The 25253-nt window shown below is 37.4% G+C and overlaps 1 protein-coding gene across 2 annotated transcripts in view; it reads right to left on the bottom strand.

The window, feature by feature from the left end:
• Positions 1 to 18434, bottom strand: part of LOC114253093 (soluble guanylate cyclase 89Db) — a 38843-nt gene extending 20409 nt beyond the window's left edge. Inside the window, exons 1-5 of one of the 2 annotated variants that reach the window (XM_028187855.2) lie at positions 18244 to 18413; positions 14133 to 14210; positions 13370 to 14061; positions 4713 to 4906; positions 4081 to 4205 (exon numbers count right to left, since the gene is read on the bottom strand). In XM_028187855.2, the coding sequence (XP_028043656.2) occupies positions 4081 to 4205; positions 4713 to 4906; positions 13370 to 14061; positions 14133 to 14210; positions 18244 to 18285 (1131 nt within the window). In that variant the 5' untranslated portion in view covers positions 18286 to 18413. Of the gene's footprint in view, positions 1 to 4080; positions 4206 to 4712; positions 4907 to 13369; positions 14211 to 18243 lie in introns of both variants that reach the window. The other variant, XM_089728149.1, reaches the window with a different exon arrangement.
• Between the last annotated feature and the right edge of the window lie 6819 nt (positions 18435 to 25253).

Here is a 25253-nt window from a genome sequence, read left to right as displayed (position 1 = left end):
ATCACTTAATTATTAAATATTTAACAAATTTACAATAGTGTTTTACTCACTGCGGAATAAAACTATTTTATTTAAATAGTTCCGAAGAGATTTTGTCGGTAGCCTTTTTCCCGAAATATCTAAACAGAATGTCTAAATATGTTTTGATGACATATTTTAAAGTGGTATTTTATTAGTGCTGCTGAGCGCGTCTATCTGTGGCCTAAGGCAACTTGTTTCTTTGTGTGAGGGATACGCCAAATCACACGGTTTGGTGTACAACTGTAAAAAGTCGGAGATCATGGTCTTTGAGACCAGGGGTGGGACGCATGATAAAATACCTCCCGTAGTACTCAACGGAACGCCATTGACAAGAGTTTATAAATTTAAATATCTCGGCCATGTGTTGACCCCTGATCTCAAAGATGATGAAGATATTGAACGAGCAGTGCAGCTTGTGGGCTGGATATACTCAAAGATCGTACAATGCTCTCCCTGTTCAATACAATAACGCGTTTAGGGTGCTGGTGGTGCTGCCCCGCTTTTGTAGCGCATCAGGGATGTTTGCAGACGCGCACATACATTGTTTTTACGCTACCATGCGTAAGAGGTGTGCATCTCTGGTAAACAGAGTGAGGGCCAGCTCCAACAGTATCCTGAGCATGATCGCAAGCAGGCTGGACTGTATATACATGGGTCGCTGTGGTGCCATCTCCCATGGCATGTTACCACAGTAATTCATTGTGATGTAAATATAACTACTAACATAGGTCTAAGTTTTATTAACAATTTATATGAGTCATGGATACTTGAAATAAAAACATTATTATTATTATTATTATTGTTAAGGATCTCTAAATCCCCCTCCAAACAAGTTTTTATTCTCGCCCACCACCGAGCTTCACTTCATCAAGCGATCGCGAACGCATATACATCTTTAACGATTACATACATTATCTACTACAATATTCAACCTCATTATTATTTGTTCTAGAGTTTTTATCTTTTAATATACTTGTAAATACGAGCCAAATCGTTTCATTGAAGAGTACAATAAGACATCCAGCAAGGAACAATTATAATGAATTTAAATACATATAGATAATAGTTTTAGGGCATCGACTTTCTTGAGATCCTATAAAATACGTTTTAATTATTATTTTTCTATGTTTTAAGCATGATAAATTATGAAATTTTATATAATCAATCATATTAAATCGATATCAAAGTCAATAAATAATGTACAACCCAAAACAGACGGCCGTACTGACGTGACAATGACATTTGGCGCGCTAAACATGGCGGATTTTCGGCCTCATTAGACGGAGACGGAGATATTTACGTATATTCATGTTTCATTTTATGTACGCACTGAAATACTGTTATATTGTTTTCCTGCGAGTTAAAGTGCTGAGTAAGAACGAGATAGATATATGTTTATGTATGTGCCTTCAAAATGGGTGCTATTTATATAAGCAATTGTACGTATAGAACAATATGTCGTGTCCCTACTATATAGGTCTATGCGCTAGCTACATTAAGGATGTGATTTTTGTTTGACGTTTAAATGTCACATGTCACAACTTAATTTCAAAGTAACAATTAAAAGGGCAAAGGTTTGGTTATTTAGATGTGTTTGATTGTTATGAGTATAAATGCGTTGCGATTTGAAGAGCATGCATGATTGAAATTTGATTAAGATATCAACTATTTTGAGGTTAGAGGCGGCATTGGGACTCTTGCGTTAAAAGGTGTCAGTAATCGCTTAAAATCAGGTGGAGTTTGACCTAATATACCCTTATACGGCAAATTATGTAAGTTTGTAAGCATCTGCAAAGTAGAAAGTACAGTAAAATTCATAAAGGAAAATAAGGAAATGATGTGTGGAATAACAAATATATAACAATACTCTTCTACCCACCTATGTAAAGCTCACCCTCTTTAAGAACGGTTAGCTGGTAGATAACTCAATTGTTGAGTTAAGCTCGCCATTTTATAACAATAAAAATTATTATATTGTATATATTAATACGTGAAGCAAAAACTTTGTATTCCTTTTTACGAAAATTGCGCGGACGAAGGAGTATGAAATTTTCCACACTTATAGAGAATATAGAGAAGAAGTGCACAATGCTAATATTTTTTTTAAATAATGCATAAAAGATACATTAAATCAATACAGAAAACATTACACACACTACATACCATGTATTTGACGCACACACGCATGCATACTATTTATTGTCAAACTTTTATTCTTGACGTCTGTTGTCAAATTGAGATTAAATATTGTTTGTCTTTGTTAATATTCTTTATAGTGTAGTCTTGGCGAAATTTGTGATTATAGAAGTATTAAATACAATCATAATAGTGTATAAACTTACAATTCCAATTAATTATAGTCGAATTTCGACTACTGCGGGACCTCTAGTTGTATTAACTGTGTGCACAATAAAGAATAAAGAAATGATTTAACATATACTATGTTAAGTCGTCTAGATGTTTATATTTGTCTCTTTTAAGTGTTGTTTCAGATATATCATTTTTCAAAACGCAACAATATACACCATCTTTATCAATGAAAACACGAAATCAATTCGAAAATCTTGTTTTAGTCTTCATAATATGTTAATTCATTTCAATTAAGCTATAATGAGATATTTTCTTTCCTACCCAAGCTGATGGTCTAGACTCTAGAGAGACCATGTCAGCGTCGCCGGGCTAGTAGGTGAGCTCACGGGGCTTAAACCTCACGATGTTGCTAACCCAAACCCTAGCAAGAGCCGTGCTTCGCAGAAAGCCACATGGAATTGTTATAACCATCTTAGCAAACAGAATTTCAACAAAATAATCTTTAAAAAAAGCTTTTCCATTTCTATAGACCTATGTCGCGGACATCTGTCCCAATAGATTACGTAAATGGAATGGTATCGGACAAAGGTCTGAAGCACGAATATAATTTAATGTCCAAGTTTTTCGAACTATAGATCTGGGTTACTATCTACTCAGAATAGGGCGTATTTTGAAGATAAATGGATTGGCATTACTGTCTGGCCCATCTCTGCCGCGATGCTCTCTCAGTTGGCCGTTTTGGTTAGGAGATAGAGACAGTTAAACAATAAAAGTGAGACTTCGGAGGACTGTGGTATTGAAACCAGGTAGGCTGTGCTGAATCCCTCAAATACTACAAATGTAACAAAAAAAAATATTACTGTAGTATTATCCGGATATAATTATGAAAAATTAATATTCAGTCACAATCAATTATAAAATATCTCCAGCAACTACTTATGTAGTTTTAAGTTAACTGAATTGAAGGACTTTTTGGCGGGAACGTGTGGAGCGAAGTGGTGTGAATTTTTTTATTTTGTTAATTTAGTATTTCTTTAGGTTTAGTATTGTATGAAATAATGGTGGTTGCAATTTTGCAATAAACATAGTTGCTGTGAAAGTGCACAAATGTGGTAAAATGAAACCAAGTCACCCTACAAAACCTTTCGGGATCTTCGAAAAAGTCTCAGTAAATAACTACCATTTTACTGAAACTATATTTCATCCTATAAGATCTCGTTTCATTTAATTTCATTTAATAATGAAATTAATTTCAATAATTTATTAATGTCTCAAAGTAATTAACTTTATTTCATGCCGCTCCATATTATTTTTCATGAATTAGAATATATAAAAGATTAGGCTGTTGGGCTGTTATATACTTTTGCCTTTCCAGTTGGAAAAATGGAGAACTACTAAAAAATGTTTAAATTAAAACTTTAATATTTTATTTTGTCACACACATATAATTTTCATCTGATATAAATGGAAGGTCTGCCCGAAACGTGTTTTTGGGCAAGTCGAAAGCTATTATCAAATTTAATAAATATGCTCTCCAAAAATTGAGCGGCTTCTCGTTTTTTTCTTTTTTTTTATTGTCTTTGTAGGCAGACGAGCACACGGCCCACCTGATGGTAAGTGGTCACCGTCGCTCATGGACGCAATGCCAGGGGCAGATCCAAGCCGCTACCTACCTTTCTAGAAATGCTTTCTAGAAATAAACTACTGATTAGACTAAAGAAAGTGCCGAAAATGTTAATTGATACTTACGTAATCACTATTGTCGAACTCCAATCTCAGAACCGCATTATAGTAGGTTCCCTCCATGCTCTCTTTCATGATGGAAACTTTCAACTTCAATGAGAAGATGTCCTCGGCTATCTCGTAGAGCTGGCCTGTCAAGACAACAAGAAGAATCTGGATAATTGGCTTGGTGGTTTACAATATATTTTTTATTGTTTAATTAGGTGGACGAGCTCACAGCCCACCCCACAAGCCCCACAGTGTTAAGTGGTTATTAGAGCCCATAGACATCTACAACGCAAATGCGCAACCCACCTTGCGATATAAATTCTAAGGTCTCAAGTATAGTTACAACGGCTTTCAAACCGAAACGCTTCACGGCAGAAATAACCCGTGCGGACTCCCAAAATTTCCACCAGTAAAAGTAAGTTTAAGTTTTTGTAAGTATTTTAAAAATCTACTTATATATAGCCACTACATGCAAAGGATGATACGGTGTATCTGGCCACTATCACATAAAGACTTCAACAAAGTTAGGGACATACAATCTAGCCGCTTCTGCATTTAGACTCGGATATCAACCCAAAATCAACTTGTCTGTCCATCTAGAATTTAAAAACAAAACATACACACACTTATTTTCTGGTAACACCACTCACCCATCAGGTAATGCGTAAAGCCGGTCCTTCCACTGCTGTATACGAGTTCAGCTCCGTGCCTGTGAGCCCTCGTGAGCTGCATGCTCGGAGACCGCATCCTCGGAAAAGTGTACCGCATACGTTGATGGATGTTGTCCACGGACTGCAGGAATGTGCAGAAGTATCGACCGGTCGCACGTATCATAGTGTCGTAGCTGTAATACATTTCAGTCGAAAAAAAGTTTTGAAAGCACCAAAAATTACCAATTCTAATTAATCTAAAAAAAACCGTAGATTGTTATTGGCTGGATTGATTATAATCGGTGACACAAAGCCGCAAAGTCTCTTGCTTAAGCTGCATGGGGAAAGACCGGCAAATAAATAAATAAATTGTTATTGAGTCGGGATAATATGGCGTAGCTTAGTGTAGGCATCGGAAAACATTTCCTTTTAATGGTATTGTTTCAATTTTGGTCTATTAGCCAAAGGAATAAACACTACGTATTATTAGATCAAATGGAAGATTAGAATCCACTATGTATGTGATATGATAATAGTATGTACTTTTTTTTTTTTCCTACCTAAGCTGGTAGCATTGAGAGGCTATTCCAGCGTAACCTTAACTAGTAGGTGAGCTCTCGGGGCTCAAACTTGACGACGTTGTTAACACGAACCCCAGCAAGAGCCATGCTTCGCAGAATCTACCACCGGATCTGAAACGCGACCCACTGAGAAGATCCGGCGAGAAACTCAGTGGGCTGTGTCTGAGGGTTAATTTGCTCGTCGAGCCCTTCGTCGCAAGCGACGGGTTCGACGAGAACATTGACCGGTGCTTGAAGTACCTAAAAGCACCGTTAGTGGATCAGGAGGGAATGTGCTTGCTTGCCGTATAGTTAGTTCCCATAGAGTTAGTATACTTATTAACTCCATGCTAGTTCTAATTTGTGCGTCATAAGTGTTGCTAATTTCACAAAAATAGAACTCACATAAATACTAATTTATATATGAGATCTTCAAAATACATATTCGAATATTTTGCAAATAGACTGGTAGTATAATAGATAAACATATATTTATTTTTCTTTTGGCTATTATGTACTACTACGGTCTAGGGTTATAAGGATGATCGGTAGATTAATTAAAAAATAACAAAGCATTAAGAATATTTAAAATGTCCTTTACGGCTTTGACTCGTATTTCCTATTTTCATTTTATTTTAATAAAGCTGACGATTCGAATAATTTAAAGTTTTCGTGGTCAAGGATGATTAAGGTGTCCTTCGTCGATGTCTAAATGTTGTGGTAATTACAGTCTATTTTTATAATTATATAAATAAAAATAGGGTGGGTAGGCCTCCCACAAGGTGGGCCGACGACCTATTAAGGTTCGCGGGGATCCGCTGGATGCAGGCAGCGCAGGACCGGTCTTTGTGGCGAGGCTTGGGGGAGGCCTATGTCCAGCAGTGGACGTCCATGGGCTGATAGATAGATAGATAGATAGATAAATAAAAAAAATTCTTTTCTTCTCATTGACGCGAATTTTAAAAGAAATATATTAATTTTATAGATCCGGAGTAATGATTAGATTATTGAAATTATATAGAATATTAATAATCAGAAAATTGGAAAATAGAATTTAAATAGGATAAAGACAAGTGTTGTTGGTCAATTGAGAAATTATGAGCGACACTCCCAGGAGACATAAAATATATACATTGGACTTTTTGTCTAATCAGGCTGTTACAGCAAAATGTGTCGTGTATTCAATACGCGGAATGGGTATAACAATTAATTAAAAGTATTTTTAATTACAAAGATTAATTTTCACGCGAATACTTCTCTTAATGTCTTTTATTAAGGCGAAGTGACGACGTTCACTGACTCTTTATTCAATAGCACTGAAGCTACATTTCACTAAACATTGTGAATACACAAAATCAAAGGATTTTTATCAGTTAATGAATTTAAGGACCTATATCAACTAGTAGTCCAACAGTAGTCGAAACTCGACTATAATTAATTGATATTATAAGTTTGACCATTATTATGGTTCTATTGTCAATGACTATTATTATACTTCTATAATCACAATTTCGACAAGATTACACTATAGACAAATAAACAATAGCAGAGCAACAAAAGTTTAACAATAAACATAGAGTATTCATATGTGTGTGTGTGTGTCAAATACATGGTAGTGTGTGTAACGTTTTTTTTATTGATTTAATGTATTATTAATGCATAATTTAAAAAAAAATTACCATTCTGGACTCCTTCGCTATATTCTCTATAAGTGTGGGAATTTCATTCTCCTGCGTCCGCGCAATTTTCGTAAAAAGGTGTACAAAGTTATTGCTTCACGTATTAATATATAGATATTTAATATTGTGTGTGTACATATGTATTTCTGTTATTGTTTCACATAATGCTAAAGCAAAAATTATCACTTCTATATAAGTGAGTGATGTACCAGCTGATGTCACCACCAATTAAAACTTTCGGTCAATGGAACGTGCTTTTATTTCTTGATATCGCAAACGTTAGCGACCTATTTGTGTTAACGGGCCTGTCAAATAGATTTTCATTGTTCTACAACGGATTTTTAAACGAAGAATATTCGTTGAATTGTTTCATTACTTTTCTATCTAGCTTTAGGATTGAGTAGAGAGTATGCCACCAATATAAAATCTTAACACATGCAAAACATTAAATACAAAAAGTACAATTGGCGATCTTGTTAAACGATCTACCTATTTTTTGGGCAAAACAAGGATCATATAAGGAAAGTAATTAGCCGCAGTGTACTTACTGATCGAAATAAAATAATGTAGATAAATACGAAAAGTATAATGCATTGTATTACTTATTTTAATTAAAAAGTTAATCAACAACTTAGACATAAATATCATGTTTTACATAATTTAAGGTTCTTGTTGGGTTTTTTTCTTGGTATGACGTAGTCCATCTAGTGTTGCGTGTATTATGGGATGAAAGCTGTCCCATCTTTAAAACCAGAAGGCATGATACCTTGCGGCGGAAATCCAGAAAGAAAAGCGACCGTGCGGACTCCCACATCGCTAGGAGTTATGCATTTTTGTATTGTTTTATCGGTTTCATTTTACTACACCATGTTATTTCTTCATCTTATTTCTTTAATTACATTATAAGTTGTATTACGAAGACTTGGGAGACCTTTCTCTTAGGTGGTGTGATAATCATCAAGAGGCGGTCGGCCAGAAATTAACGAAGAAAACCGAAGACCGGTCTCTGAAGTGTAAATTGGGAGAGGCCTATGGTCCGCAGATGGACTATTGATTTCATCATCACCAGCCCAAATCCGCCTTTGGGCTGGTGATGATAATATATCGCTCTATATACCGTACGTCTTATTCTTTTATTCTGACTAGTGGTCCCCCGGTAGTCGAAATTCGACTATAATTAATTGAAATTATAAGTTTGTACGCGTGCACTATTATGGTTCTATTGTCAAAAACTATTATACTTCTATAATCACAGATTTCGCCAAGACTGCACTTAAACAAATATTAATAAAGACAAATAATATTCATTTCATCTATTCTCAATTTAACTACAGAAATAAGAAAAGTTTGACAATAAACAAATAGTATTCATGCGTGGGTGTGTGTGTGTCAAATACATGGTAGTGTGTGTAATGGTTTTATTTATTGATTTCATGTATTTCTTGTGCATAATTAAAAAAAATATTAACGTTCTGCACTCCTTCTCTATATTCTCTATAAGTGTGGGAAATTTCATATTCCTCCGTCCGCGCAATTTTCGTAAAAAGGGGTGCAAAGTTTTTGCTTTACGTATTAATATATAGGTACCAAATCAAAGTATCTTTTGCTGAAAACATCTTCATTTTTTTTCGAGATAAATAGATCGATACTTTGATTAAATAGAGCAGATGGACTGTCTCGTAATTGTTCAATCAATTGTTTCGTTTAAAATTGAACAGCTGCGTATTATCATGAATTCAGTTTCCCTAAATTTTGTTCCAATTGTATTAAGTCACATAGATTCTTAAAAGAGGATGATGGGGTAACTTTTTTGGGTATTTCAGTTAGCGACCTTTATCGCAGAGACAGATAGCATTTTTTTTTATTCCTTAGATGTGTGGACGAGCTCACAGCCCACCTGGTGTTAAGTGGTTACTGGAGCCCATAGACATCTACGACGTAAATGCGCCACCCACCTTGAGATATAAGTTCTAAGGTCTCAAGTATAGTTACAACGGCTACCCCACCCTTCAAACCGAAACGCATTACTGCTTCACGGCCGAAATAGGCAGGGTGGTGGTACCTAGCCGCGCGGACTCACAAGAGGTCCTACCACCAGTGAAGCATTAGCATTTTGTAAAGGAAAATTTTGCGTAATATCTACTAACCAATTAGAGAACAGTTTCCTCAATGTGACCTAAATAAATCTCTACGAAAGGGAACAGTGAAGCGTAAAGCTTCTAGGTAATAGGGGACGACTTAAGTTAGCTGATATCCCAAACTTTAATTAAAACTCAGAGCAAGATAACTTTTCTACAGGAATGCTTACAGTTAACTTTGGTTGAATTTACACAAAATTCGTGGTATTTTGTTTTTTTTTTTTTAAATCAATGCTGTTATTATTATGAAGGCTATTTTGTATAAACTTTGAGTAAATAATCCTCAGAAGGATAAAATAATTTACACTTTTCATCAGCTGAGCCATGTTTTCGTTTTTAAATTTATAAATGTTATTAGTGGGTATGAAATTGGACGGCAATGTGAGGTGGAGGCGTCCTAAGCAGACTTGGATGAACTGTGTGAAAGAGTATACACGGGAGGAGGATGTGAGTGCAGAGATGACGTATGATAAGACCTGAATGGAAAAATAGGACATGCTGCCCTCAACATATTGGCATAAGAGCAGAAGAAGAAAAAGAAGTATAGTTATTAGTGGATCCCGACCAAGGTTCAATGCTACCATAAATTAAACCAAATGCTATTACAACAATTAAATTGGGATATACAGGGTGGCCCATAAGTCCTTTGATATGAAAAAAAATTTATTAAAATAAAACTAATTACATTATGAATTAAATTTTTATTTACATAAAAAGCTTAAAAAACGGGAATTATTTTTTGAAAATAACATCTCCTAAATGTAATCCGTTGCGATCACGGCACTCTTGCAAACGACGTCTAAAATTGTCGATGACTGCGCGGCACGTCACTGCTGAAATGCTTGTCATTTCTCTGCGGATGTTTTCTTTTAGGGCCTCAATTGACCGCGGGTTTGTGTCGTATACTTTAGCCTTAAGGTAGCCCCACAAAAAAAAATCCATCGGGGTCAGATCTGGACTACGTGGAGGCCAGGAAATGTCTCCTCTCTTAGAGATAACTTTGCCAGGAAAAAGTTGACGGATAACGGGCATAGCAGTGTTAGAGGTGTGAGAAGTGGCCCCATCCTGTTGAAACCACGTCCTGGCATTAAAGCCTGAAAAGTTTTGCAATTCTGGTATGAAAAACTCTTCGATCATAGCCACATATCGCTCCGACGTAACAGTAACTGCGCGCCCTCTGCCATCCTCAAAGAAGTAAGGCCCTAGGATACCATGGGCTGACATAGCGGCCCAAACAGTCACTTTCGGACTATGTAAGGGCTTCTGATGCTTAAGTTTTGGATTGATGGGGCTCCAATAGCGGCAATTTTGTTTACTAACATGCCCGTTAAGATGGAAATGAGCCTCGTCAGAGAACATTATGTTATTGAAGGAAGTAAACCGATTCAACATTTCATTCGCATAATTTTGTCTTTGAATACCGTCAGTTTCCTTTAATTCTTGAACCAACTGAATTTTGTAAGGGTGCATATGTAAATCTTTCTTCAAAATCCGTTGTAACGATGTCCTGGATACGTTTAATGCTCTGGCGCGCTTACGAGTTGACTGTGTCGGATTTTCGCGAATAGACTGTGTCAGTGTCTATGTTTTGTTCCGTACGTGACGTCCTTGGGCGACCCAACCGCGGTTTATCTAACGTCGAACCGGTCTCCTCGAACTTAGCAACCCAGTTCTTAATCGTTTGAAGAGTTGGAGTGTCGTCCAAGTTGTGTAAACCTTTGTGTTCTCGAAATTTACGCCGCGCAACGGTTGCCGAATTGTCGTTTTTATAAAACTCGCGCACACAAAACGCACGGTCCGCTCCGGTAAAACGCTCCATCGCGACTAAATTCCCAGAAACCGAAGTTACTCCCCCCGCTTCCCCTGCACCGCTCACGCGCGCCCTGTTCGTTTTATTCAAATTTTACTTTTCAAAGGACTTATGGGCCACTCTGTATTACACCCTTTCATTATACAATGTCATAAATTTCTCTGAAGTGCCCACAACAAATTGCATTAAGTTTTAATTCCGTCGGAAAAATCTGATTGAAAATAATATGAACCAATCAGATTTATATTTTTGCGTCAAAAAAGATATTTAAGAATAGACATTATGTAAATATTCGAAAACTTAACTCGATTTTCTTAGCTTGACCTATATCTTTCTATGCACTGAAATCTTTCAACGTAACTATTTGAAAATTATAGACGATATACTAACATGATAGCTTACGCAGTTATTAAAGACCGATGACAGGACATAAAATTTAATTAAATTGGCCTAATGTCTTGACTAGAATCGCTACGTTAAAAATGGTTATTAAATTTAAGTCCAACTCTAAATTTAAGTTCATTATTTCAGTTTTGAACACGAAGAAATGTTCTCCAAGAAGTTCGAATATTATAACTGTTGAAAATCGCAGAGTCCAGTAATCCAGATCTCAGTAATCCCAGATCTCATTACACGGTCAGTGCCTTCTCAGATAGAAATCCTTTCAATACAATACCATTCGTACCCAATGCGGAGCTTGTCCGACTAATAATTGTAACAACAGCTAACCTTGAATCTGTACATTTTGATGATCTTTTAAGTCTGTAGTTCTTTTGCGAGATCTTTAACGTATAATTTACGATTTGAATTATTTTATGACGAACGTCAATTTTATTGTTACAAACATAGAACAGAGGTGAGAGATATTTAAAGTTTAAGTGAACTACATGTTTTAAAGTCAGTGACAGCATTCAATTTGTTTTGTCTATGGTCCTTTTTGTAACTGTACAACTTAACAGCCTGGCCACGGGACATTCGCCGATACGAATATTCGCGCGGTGCGAACGGCGAAGCGTCTAGTGACTAAAATAAGAGCATAGAAATGTACCTAACAAGCCACGTGCACCGGCGACCGGCGAAGCGACCGGCGGAATGTACCGAGCGAATCGCGCGGGCGACTTACGATGCGGCGGGCGAGCAAAACAAATGCATGAATAAGGACGGCGCAAGCCACGGAGTCGAGCGGTAGTCGCGGCGAATAGTGCAGTGATTAAATGAGTTTAGTTGTTTTCGCCGCGAAAAATGAACGCCGAAATTTTTATATTTTATATTTTTTATTAATTTTTTTTTTATATTTTTAAACTCGTCGTGGCCGAACGGATAAGACGTCCGGTGTTGAGCGATGCACCGGTAGTCGAATATCAGGCGGGTACCAATTTTTGTAATGAAATACGTACTCAACAAATTTTAATGTTCACGATTGATTTCCACGGTGAAGGAATAACATCGTGTAATAAAAATGAAACCCTCAAAATTATAATTTGCGTAATTAGTGGGGGTAGGACCTCTTGTGAGTCCGCGCGGGTGGGTACCACCACCCTGCCTGTTTCTGCCGTGAAGTAGTAATGCGTTTCGGTTTGAAGGGTGGGGCAGCCATTGTAACTATACTTGAGACCTTAGAACTTATATCTCAAGGTGGGTGGCGCATTTACGTTGTGGATGTCTATGGGCTTCAGTAACCACTTAACACAAGGTGGACTGTGAGCTCATCCACCCATCTAAGCAATAAAAAAAATATATAGCTGAAATACTAGCTAGACCAGCTATTTGGAAGTCTAGCCACCCAAAGTATTTCTCGTACTTTTTGTGGAATTCTCCATCTATAACTCCGATTCTTATTCAAATCATGTACTTCACAATATTTTCCAAATAATAGCTCCTGAACCAAAAAACTATTGATTTGTAAGCAATATCGAGATAATTTCGATATAGACATTTCGCTGCCGGACTTCCTTACTAGTCGCGGCGGCGAACGTGAGTACCCGTGGCCTGCAAACGGTGCTGCGCGAATGATCGCCTCGTCCACCGCTTCGCTGTTCGCACCGCCGATCCCCGTGGCCAGGCCGTAAGATAGTTAATTAGCACGTTGGTCAACGGTTACAAAGGTTTTGAAGTGAGTTACTTTCGCGATATCGTCATACACTAATCGTGTCCTATCTAAATTCGCGCATTCTCCTACGAGACATGAAACTAAAAGAGGCCAGAAAATACTAGTCGAATATCATTTATTGCTTTTTGACTTGATAAATTTGGGTAAGTTATTAGTTTTGGACTCGATAAATTTGGGTGACTTATTGCTTTTTGACTCGATAAATTAGGGTGACAGATCCGTTGTTAATAAATACTGTTTAATTTTAGATATAGCTTTGTAAGCTGAACTTGAAGATTTCGAATACCCCTCAATTGCCATTGAACATGGTGGGTTCATAATGTTAATTCCGTAGCAATAGTGTCATGTAGTTCATCTTACCCGTAATTGCTGAAGAATTTCACAAAGCACCTGCCGAAGAAGTGCATCACCTTTTCCGGTGTGGCGAATTTCTCTTTCATGGCGTTTAGTTTCTCGCACGAAATGAGGCTGATGCTGTTCAGTCTTTGCCTTCCTGGAGCTCCTGACCCTCGCCGCCGGTATACGTCCAATGCTACGGTACAACTAGTCTTCCTTGTTGGCTTGGACATGGAGTTTTTCATATTCTCATGCTCAGGGGATGTGGGTTCCGAGACGGCGTTCTGACTGTCCGTTTGCTCACATTCTGGAATAGATTCTTCAGGGGTTTCCTTACTCTTCTCTGCGTGCACCGCTTCTAATTTGATCCCCAAACTGCGCCTCTGCAACTCCTTTCTGACTACTTCTATTCCCTTTTCCATATTTATGCGGTCAGTTGACATTGTCATTGGTCGGATCTCTTCAGTAGACGTGTAAGCGTTGATTTCTTTCTTAGTGACAGCTGTCAGCACGTTTGTGGCTGTGAAGGGACATTTGAAGGTCTGTGGTCTATTGTCTGCGTGGACTGATGCGCTTCTCCAGCTGGGCTTGGATTTGAAAGATGGTTTCTTTGGTACTGGACTCGCTGGCCGGGACGGTACAGGGCTGTTGGGATCTTTTGAGAGGAGACGAGCTAAAGCGCTGGCTAGTCGGAGCATCAGGGCGTCTGGGTATTGCTGTACATTCAAATGTATGATTATTATATCCGCAATTCTTATGAAATACGTAAATATATATTTATATATACCTGTGTCGCACTGAAGACTGTGTTTCTGGCACCTGCCTCCCTTAGAATCGTTTCCCATATTTCTTCCCCACATTCCTCCTGTAGATATTTGTTAAATTTGTGAATCGTTATGGTATTACTAAATTATTACTATACCTATATCCGCGTAAATATGAAGAGTTTTTCTTAATACTTTAGTACTTTGAGTTCAAAATTGGTTGCGCTGATGTCATTAAGACAATGTGTTCAATGAATCTGACAATTTCAAATTGAATTGGTAATAGAGATTACGTAAAATCATATAGCTACCCTGTCACGTAATCTAGTCAGTTTAGTCTTTTATTGGGTTCTGTTGTTATTGTTTTTTTTTTATTTGTGGTCAAATTCGCAATAATGTGTTATTGTGGATGCTATCCGAAGAAAAGGTGATCATGTGGCCAAAAAGACCTTGTGTATGAAAGTCGACGGTAAGTGACAAGGGATTTCACACATTGCGTCCAAATGTTTTTAGGACGCACTGCATGAATGAGTATTTGCGAGAGAAGTGTGTGTGTGCGGAAATGGCACCGACTACCAATTAGTGGGGAAAGAGCAAGAAGAGTAATATTTTATTTTGGGTAGTTATATTTACGCTAACAGTTCTTATCTCTATCTTATAGATACTTATCTATCTGCATTATAAGTTTGTTTTGTTAATTATGTATTCGAACGCTATTATTTATATTGAGTAATCCGTTTTATCAGGTATAAGTTCAATATATACTTTTTTTTGTTAAACTATGTACAAAAGCAAAGCGGTTTTGTCCGTCTTGAATTTACCAAGCGAAAGGTTTGTATTATTTTCGAGCGAAAAAACTAGTTTAAATTAAATCCAGATAAACTCTCACATTTTTCTATTATAAAAGCGAACATCAACATGTACGCGTGTCGTAATGTTCCTATGTGTTACTAATATCGGTTGCCGATGACCTATATAATAATGAATGAAGGTATTTCGATATTTGGACGGGTGAATTTGCGAACGTGACGAGCCAAAAGTGTCGGCGCTTGTGAATTATTTATTGTTCAATTAATGTTTAGTTTGCAATCAACGTCGACGATGACAGTTAGAGGTCGCAACTAAAACAGGTATGGAGGTATTACAACGCGAAATTAACAAGTGAGTATGTTGTCTGAAATTATAAGTTTTGTTGTCTTTTCTTTTTGGCAAAGGATGTAAACGAACAGGTATGGATGAGTAAATGTTAATACTATTGTTTTTTTGTTTATTGCCGTTGTAGGAAGACGAGCATACGGCCTACCTGATGGTGAGTGTTTACAGTCGCCCATGGACGTCAGTAATGCCAGGGGCAGAGGCAAGCCGCTGCCTACCGTTAAGTACTATCCACAAGCCTCGTTTGAAGAAGTACATGTCATAGCGCTCAGGAAACACTAGAGGGGAGCTCATTCCAAAGCCGGATGGTACGTGGCAATAAAATCTCTAGAAACGCACTGTGAATAAACGCAGTTGCTCTAGGTAGCATGGATGAACTTTAATCCATCTACGATAATCACCAAAGCCCATCATCTTCCTGCCCTTTTCCCAGTCACCTGGGGTCTTTCTTTCTTCTTCGCTCACTCCCTTCTTACACATATCGTCTTTCACGCAATCCATTCATTTCTTCTTAGGTCTACCTCTTCCTCTATATCCTTCCACGTTCATAGTTAACACTCTCTTACCAACCTCATTTTCATTTCGTCTCATCACATGTCCATACCATCCCAAACGCGCACTTCTCAGCTTCTCTGCCATAGGTGCCACTTTCAGACTTCCTCTAACATATACCAAAGCCCATATATCTCGCTAAAAAATTATAAATTATTATTATATCTCTCAATTATAAATAAACGCTTCACCAAAGATACAGAAAATTATGCCTATCCAAGTTGTCTTAAAATACAGACCCTACGACCAGTAAAACACGAAAATTCGTATGTAGCAAAAAAAAATTGTTCCATTGTTGACAGATATGTAAAGTACATTAATATTCATCACGCTTGGATAAGTAACAAACACGATGCAACGCGCCACGAGTAAGCACTTCTCTGGAAACAAACAACCTATCGGCTGCCAGCGGCGGTTATAAATGACAGTTTTCCCCTATTTTCGTAAAATTCTCGAGTTTTCCTTTTGTTCACAGCCGACGGTACTTGAGATGGGCTATTCAGAAGTGTTTTCAATAGAATTTGGTTATAGATACTGCTGTTTCTGTTGCTTCCTATTTAATGATGGATTTAGGGTTGAAGCTGCCATAGGCTCTATAATACGTAGACTGCGCAACGTAATCACCAATTGCTGCACGCATCATCTTCACCTTGTATGATTACGTCACATTATTTATTCTACACAATAGTTCTCTTTTATTATATAATTTCAGCTGTATGTTAATCTTTTTAATAAAAGAATATATACTCGTACTCCTTATTCGTATACTGAACTACATTGTTTCATTAAATTTCAAGAATTGGTATCGTTGATTGGGAATCATTGGTAGATCGTAGAGTGCTTCGTCCGTAAACAGTAGATCTTGGTTCTAATCAAGTTGGCCACCCCAGGTTTATATATAGCTAGGTAAAATCTCTGGTTTCCCTTCAAAACTTTCGTTAAATCTCTCGTTAAATAACGCAAAGACCAAACATTTTTAAGTACATTTTTCCCCTATTTGTCATACGATTTACTTTTAAAACAAATTTTACGGTTTTTAATAGTCTCTATAATACTTACGTCAGTCGACCGTAATCACGAAAACGGTTAGGTATTCGTAGCGTAGCTAATGACTACGCTAATAGATAATAATTAAAATAGTATGTGTAATAAATATAACAGGTAATAATTAAAATACGATTTACTATTATTTTTAGAAGCCACTGATAAATTTTAGTGCCATTGACGACATTATTGTTTTTTATTTTTCTTCAGAATTCCAAATAATTTTGACTCGTGTATTTCGACAAGTCGATGAAAAAAAAAACGACTACGAAAATGGAGTTTCAATTTCTGTGGAATATCTCCTCAAAAGATTTTTCTTTTGTGCGGTTCAGTCCAGTAATCCCTCTGGCAGTAATCCATTGAGGTTTATTACACTCTTTTTTATGGCAAAAAGAACTTAAGCTTCAATGTTTTGGGATTAGTGTCATGCATTGTCACGACTCTAGCGTAAAATCTAGTGTACATAGCTCAGAGCGGCTTATAGTCTAGATAGGAATGAAAGTCTCATCTTACTATTCGCAAACCTATACGATCTCCGCCTTCTGGTTTCACCCCTATCATTTAGATGTAGTAGCTTTCTCAGGAATTTTTCCATTCGATTTAGTAATACCAAATACTAGTTCCGAAGTAGAATTGGTAGAATTGGCAGGGTTTGTTAGTTGCCGCAATCATGCATGCGTTTCCTACTAAGTAAACATGTGTACGGGTTTTAAGGGAGAACAGTGGCGGTGACAATGTCCGTAGCCTTTAGTAATCTCCTAAAATCAGGGGGGTGGGGGGTTATACGAGCTTCTATGCCCAAATTTATTTTTCTTCTTATGGCGCTGTCCCTTATAACCTTCTCTTATAAGTTAAATTTATTTTTAGTGAGTAATAGTATAGTAATAATATTAGTGAGTAATACCTTAATCTTAATGTTACGAAGTTTTTAAATTCGTCTTAAGCATATTGTACCGTTGCCAGCTTATATATAATAATATACATAGTTTAGTTCTTAACAACAGATAAAATATATTATTTTCATTTTAATTTCAATATAAAATGAAAGATTAAATCGTTTAAAACAAATTTAATTACAAAGATAATATTTTTAAAATCAATTTATGCTGAGCTATAATGATAGAGTTTTGATAACATTCCTAACTATCTTTAGGTATATTGCTTTACAAATTACTTAACAGTTAAATGCTGACCAATATCAAAAAGCCCCAAATTTATAGAATCTATTTTAAATAAATTATAGAAAAACTATATAAATTTGCATCAAACTAATTCCTTATTATTAAATACATAGCTCTAAACGCTTTATTTTTGTAGTCTATGCTATTTTAATATGCATTTTTTATTATTATTTATGCTATGCTATTTTAATTGAATGCTTACCACAATGAAATGTTGTACGCTTTCCAACAGCCAACCGTACATGTTTGAAGAATATACCTAACAATATTGTACGAAAGTATTTCCGAAATAATCTTAGATGTACTTGTTATATTTGTTATAAGGTGGTAGCCTTCGAAGCGTATTACTCGCAAGGCTTTCGCGGTAGAACTAAGCTTATAAGGCTCGGCGTTAACTGTTTGATATTCTTTGTGCGCCCTCCGGGTTGATTTGATCGCGGATTAGTTAATAGCGTGTTAAGTAATTAGCTGCTTTATTTATGTGACGTTACTGTTTTTATTTGCAGTGCCAATTTTTTTTTAAACTAAACTTTTAAGGAATTTGCTCATATGTTAAATAGCCACTGACAAAACTGTTAAGTCCTATTTTTCTCCTTGATTATCATTTGTTCTTGTTTAATAAGTTATTTATCAGTTTCACAAGTGCTATAAAATTTTTGGGAAACGTTTTTTTTTTTGTCCAAATTTCAATTAAAAAATCTGAGATATCTGTAGTACATAAATCGAACCTTGAAGTGTACAACTGAGCGAAGAACTATTCCATGGGACGTGGCAATGTTCGAGTCATTGGATAGGCGAGTGTGAACGCTCGTGCGAAGTTGTTCCTGCAGATTTGCAGTGCTCTTCTCACAGTTTTTTTGCTTAGCGTAACTTCTTGAACTTCTTGGGACTTCTTTACTTCCCATTTCTGCTGATTACAATTAATCTCTGGTCCCAGTTTTCCGCCCTCTCCCTGTTCTGCGATTCTTGTATTCTGTTCAAACTGCCCTATTTTTTTCATACCTAAGCTGGCATCCTTAGAGGGCTATGCCAGCCTAACCTGACTAATAGGTGAGCTCTCACGGGGCTCTAACCTGGCGACGTTGCTATCACTAGCCCTAGCAATAACAGTGCTTCGCAGAATCTACCACCGAATCGGAAATGCGACCCACTGAGAAGATCCGGCGAGAAACTCAGTGGGCTCAATCTGCCCCTTGACAGCTCGGTGTACGAATTTTGATATCATTGACTTTGATACTTATTACCAGAACGTGAGGAAAACGTTTCCGATTTAATAAGTTGTTACTCCAATATACACAGAGAATAACGCTAATTCACTAAGTTTGGCAATTTTTTTTACCAAGTTCATATTTAGTGAACCTTTAAGCAATTATTTAAGCGAAGCTTGTAGGAACGTCTTCATTCGCAAGAGACTGAACCTCATGTGAAATATCATTGTGTTTTTAATTAGTTTCTATACGATTAGGGAATGACCTCATCCACCTAGCCCTCATTATACTAGTAGTGTTATTATATAGTGTTATTATACTAGTAGTATCTGGAGTCCATAGACATCCGACAGTGCCGACAGTGCCAATAGTGCCAATAGTGCCAATAGTGCCAATAGTGCCAATAGTGCCAATAGTGCCAATAGTGCCGATAGTGCCGATAGTGCCGATAGTCTCGATAGTGCCGATAGTGGTTGGTATCTACCCGTCCGAGGTCGTCGACGACGACTAATAAATTATATTGGTTTCATTCTATAATTTAAAAAAACCGATTACATGTGCTTATAATTTTACAAGTTTGTTCGTCTCATAAATGAAATATTGAAAAGTGTAGTCGCTCTGGTTGTAAATTATGATAAAAACAGATTTTAGTAACAGTATAATAGACATATGATAGACATTAATGTATTTCATCCAAAAAAGAATTAGTCAACTTGTCTAGCATTTTTGTAGATTATTTCGTAATAAAAAGATGTGGCTTAAACACTAAAACTATCTAGGTAATTATTTAGATTTCTGAGTTTATTAGAAAACATCCATTAGATAAACATCTTCTTGGTCAAGAATTGGCTTAAACACTAAAATTATTTAGGTGATTATTTAAATTTTTGCCTCTATTAGATAAACACCTTCTCAGTCATAAAGTGGCTTAAAAATAAAAAGTATTTAGTTAATTATTTAGATTTCTGCCTCTATTAGATAAACGTTTATAAGATAAACAATCTTCCCAGTCTTTTGTTGCGGACCAGTCCGTATTGTAAACAGTTTTATGTTTACCTTTTGTTTATATTGTAATAGCCCTATTGGTTTTCCATTTGCTGCAGGCTCCAGGCGCTATTCCCCGAAAATACATTACGATAGAACAACTAAATCTCGGAATTGGTTAATAAAGTAAGCTGGGACCGACAACTATTGTAATAGTCTAGAGGGGTTTATTATTTCTACATTGAATTTAATCATAATATTCTTTAAGACATTTGGAATAGTAACGTAAATATGACCGGTATATTGAAGATATTTACGATCAAAATTAATTGTTACTTGGTTATTTTAGAATTTCGGCTAAAACCACTTGATGGATTTTGATAAAAACTCTCGTTTTTAGCATCACATTTCCCTCCGCTGGAGCAGAGTGAATCAGTACTATCTGGAACCGTTCCGTTCATCCACAGTGTACCATACCATCCGGCTCTAGAATGAACTACCCTCCATGGTGTTTTCCGAGCGCCATGTCATGTATTTCATCAAACCAGGCTTGCGAAGAGTACTCTGCGGTAGGCAGCGACTTAACAGTGCTCCTGGCATTGGTGACGCCCAAAAACATCGGTAGACGCTTACCAAGCCCACTGAGTTTCTCGCCCGATATTCTCAGTGGGTCGCGTTTCCGATCCGGTCGTAGATTCTGCGAGGCACGACTCTTGCAAGGGTTCGTGTTAGCAACAAAGTCAGGTTTGATCTCCGTGAGCTCATCTACTAGTCCGGCGACGCTGACATGGTCTCTAGACCATCAGCTTAGGTAAAAAAAAAAACAAACGACGAGTCGTAAATATGTACAATTAAATGTCTTTTTACGGTTTAATTTGGCGTTTTTTATTTCTCATTATATTATTTCCCTATTCCTGCCTATTTCACTTTACAGTTCTCGTGGTCACAGACGAATAAGCTGTTATCCGTCCATATTTGAATTGTGCTCTACGAGTAACTACCGCTAAGTATTTTAATATCAAAATTATTATACGCTGTGCGTGTTTGTATATTATTATTAAGTATGTAAATAACATTTCATTATTATTATTCAACTCTTACTCTCTTAATGGAATGCATTTAACACAGTTCTTCTCTACTCAATTCTTGTATAACTTACTTTTGTTTGTTTAGTGTACTTTTGAGCTTAAAGTTAAATGTTAAATAAATAAATAGATAAATTAAAATTAATTCTCGATTATTACGCTTAGTTTCACACAGAACGAACTGACAGTATCTTGAGTCTGCCAGTTTGTATCATTCCAGTTTTCATATTCACGAGAGGATTCCAAATGTTGTTGGATAAGTGATACTGTAAGCGCTTATCCGGCCGCGACGGGGCAACACAAAGCCGCCGTCGCCCGAAGCATGTCTTATCGGATCTTCTCTTCTTGTTCTTCTTCTTATCGGCCCACACATGTCCACTAATGGACATAGGCCTCCCCCAAGCCTCGCCACAAAGATCGGTCCTGCGCTGCTTGCATCCTGCGGATCCCCGCGAACCTCGATAGATCGTCGTTCCATCTTGCGGGAGGCCTACCCACGCTACATCTATGATCTTCTCAGTGGGTCGCAATTCCGATCCGGCGGTAGATTCTGCGAACCACCGCTCTTGCTAGGGCTAGTGTTAGCAAAATTCCTGAGGTTCAGCTTGTGAGCTCACTTACCAGTCCGCCTGTACCTGGAATAGCCTCTTAGGCCACCGGCGAATAGGTTGAGGAAAAAAAACAATAAACGAAAGATCATCGTCGAATGTTCTAGAAATTTTCTATTCTCGTGTGACTGAAGTAAACATACCCGTACCCCGGCCATTACTCAAGCTGTCATTCCATTTAATTAAATTAATTAACGGGGTTGAGAAACAACAGCGATGTTATGTTGCACGGTTACACTGACCACAGGGATACACTTTATTAATCCAATTACTGTATTAATATAGATTTATTGTTACGCGCTGGGGCTCGGGATAAACCTTTAAACCTTTTACACCAGCGGTCTTTGGGCTACTCATACCCGAAAAACGGATAATGCCTTGCGTATACAATATAATAATACCTTCAGGGCGTTGTTGAGGCTTCCACCTTATTGTAGTGCATCAGGCATGTTAGCAACGCACACAGATGATTACTTCGCGATAATGCGCAAAAAGGTGGCATCCGTAGAGTAGGAAGCACCAACAACGTCTTGAGGGTATTAGCTGAAAGACTGGATGGCCCGATCCTGGGTAGGGACGGAGTTGATAGATTTATTTAAATACTAACATAGTTCTTAGGTTATTTGTAATACTAACAAAATATGAGACTTTTATAACTTGAAATAAAAGTTTTTTTATTATTTTATTTATTATAAATAAATGTTCCACCAAAGTACAACTTAAAACTGTAATTATCACTTAAAACACTCACAGAACACCAATGCTTCTAATTCGCTTGTTCCGCTTCGCTTCAGGTGATCCGTTCGCTGTTTCGCTTCGAGTAGTTCTGATTACTGACTGACCGCTTGCCATCTCTGCAACGCTTTTATAGTCGACACGACATCCTTAGACTCGTCGAGAACATTCCTCACAAGTCGAGTACCTTCGATGCGTTCTAGATGTTACTAGATCCTTCGATTTTCGCTCGGCCATTCGACGATAGATGGCGTTACTCTTACCGTCGTAACAATGTAGATTTATTCGACGTAAATTGTAGTTTGAGTGAATTGATAAGCATGAACAGCAAAACATTTGTTTCTGTGTTTGAAAGGTACATATTTAAACCAGATATTTGGTTGATTAGAACTATTCAGATGAAAGAAACAAACGCATGTACGGTCATGCGCCCCCAAAATAGGATTCTCTAGGTTGTCAGTACTAGAGACTGACATACATACTTATATACGTTTAACTATGTATATACATATATAGATAACAAATACCCAGGTAAAGAGCAAACAAACCTGATCATCACACAATAGTTTGCCCGATGTGGGAATCGAACGCACGACCCTCGGCGCAAAGGTCATGGGTGCTATTTACCTACTGCACCACCAAGTTAGTTGTATAATACGGTGTATCGAAATTGGCGATTATTATATGTCAAATCTAAATATTATTCGTGAATAGTGCAGTCTGAATCCAATTGCGCCTCGAAAGGCCGTTATTGCTCCAGAGCTTTAATGGTGGTAGGACCTCTTGTGAGTCCGCACGGATAGGTTTTTTTATTTTTTTATTGCTTAGATGTGTGGACGAGCTCACAGCCCACCTGATGTTAAGTGGTTACTGAAGCCCATAGACATCTACAACATAAATGCGCCACCCACCTCGAGATATAAGTTCTAAGGTCTCAGTATAGTTACAACGGCTACCCCACCCTTCGAACCGAAACGCATTACTGCTTCACGGCGGAAATAGGCGGGGTGGTGGTACCTACCGGTGCGGACTCCCAAGAGGTCCTACCACCAGTGATTACGCAAATTATAATTTTGCGGGTTTGATTTTTATTACACGATGTTATTCCTTCACCGTGGAAGTCAATCATGAACATTTGTTGAGTACGTATTTCATTAGAAAAATTGGTACCCGCCTGCGGGATTCGAACACCGGTGCATCGCTTCATACGAATGCACCGGACGTCTTATCCTTTAGGCCACGACGACTTCAGACCACCACCTTGCCTATTTCTGCCGTGAAGCAGTAATGCGTTTCGGCTTGAATGGTGCGGTAGCCGTTGTGACTATGTTGAGATCTTAGAACTTATAGAGGCGGGTGGCGCATTTACGTTGTAAATGTTTATGGGCTCCAGTAACCACTTAACACCAGGTGGGCTGTGAGCTCGTCCACTCATCTAAGCAATAAATAAAAAATAAAAAATGTATATTAGGTTACATTCGCGGAATAGAAACAGTTTCACTAGTAACCGATCGTTGGAAAGAAATTGGTTGTGGTGGCAGCGGTGGAGCATATAAATATATAAAAAGATATACACCAATATATGGCCTGGAAGAGACTAAAGTATATTGTCGCCAATATAATGTCTGTTGGCAATAAGCGAGGCGCGTGTATTGTTGACCTGTACAATTAAAAAGTTATCATTTGCCTCACTATGAATTGGGAGTGCGATCTCAGTTGTGGCACCGCGCTAAACATATTAGCTATCGGCCTAGATATTGCCTGAATAATGGGGTACGCAACATTTTATTTTGCAAACATGTACGTATTTTTTTTTATTGCTTAGATGGGTGGACGAGCTCACAGCCCAGTGGTTACTGGAGCCCATAGAGATCTACGACGTAAATGCGCCACCCACCTTGAGATATAAGTTCTAAGGTCTCAGTATAGTTACAACGGCTGCCCCACCCTTCAAACCGAAACGCATTACTGCTTCACGGCAGAAATAGGCAGGGTGGTGATCCCTACCCGTGCGGACTCACAAGAGGTTTTACCACCAGTAAATTCTGTCGAGAATTCTAGAAACTTAAATCACAAGATTACGCTTGAACAGGGATACACAGCGGGCGATTGAATGATGGCGTTACGCGATGGATTAAAAATCTTCCTTAAAGCTGCTAAATCCGACAGCTGAAGGAACTTCGTTATACAATTATCACTAAACATTTGATTAGGCAGCTGTGTTTGTGAAAATAAATTGACTTATTTAAGGTTCTAATGATCAAAATGTGTAGTGAAGTAATTTAAATCGTTTAGTAGCTTTTGAGATTTATAAGTTTAATTTTTCTGATAAGAATCGAAATGCTGTTTCCCTGGAAATGAAGTGTATGAAGAAATCTATTATCCTCAACGCTGACCAAACTCAACAGAATTTATGAGCTAGCTACTACCAATACATTCGTATCAAATGATCTCAATCATGTGCATAATGCGTATTCATATCTGCTATTGATACTGAATTTACGAAAAGTAAAATTGAATTGGGACATTATTAGGTTGTTCGTTTTTATTACTACCAATGTTGAGTATCCCTGGGGGGTCAAGATCTGGACA

This window comes from Bombyx mandarina, chromosome 06 (assembly GCF_030267445.1).
Source record: "Bombyx mandarina strain Sakado chromosome 06, ASM3026744v2".
Classification (NCBI taxonomy): Eukaryota; Metazoa; Arthropoda; class Insecta; order Lepidoptera; family Bombycidae; genus Bombyx; species Bombyx mandarina.
Note: the sequence above shows the minus strand (reverse complement) of the source record. Positions and strands in the feature narration are given on the sequence as shown.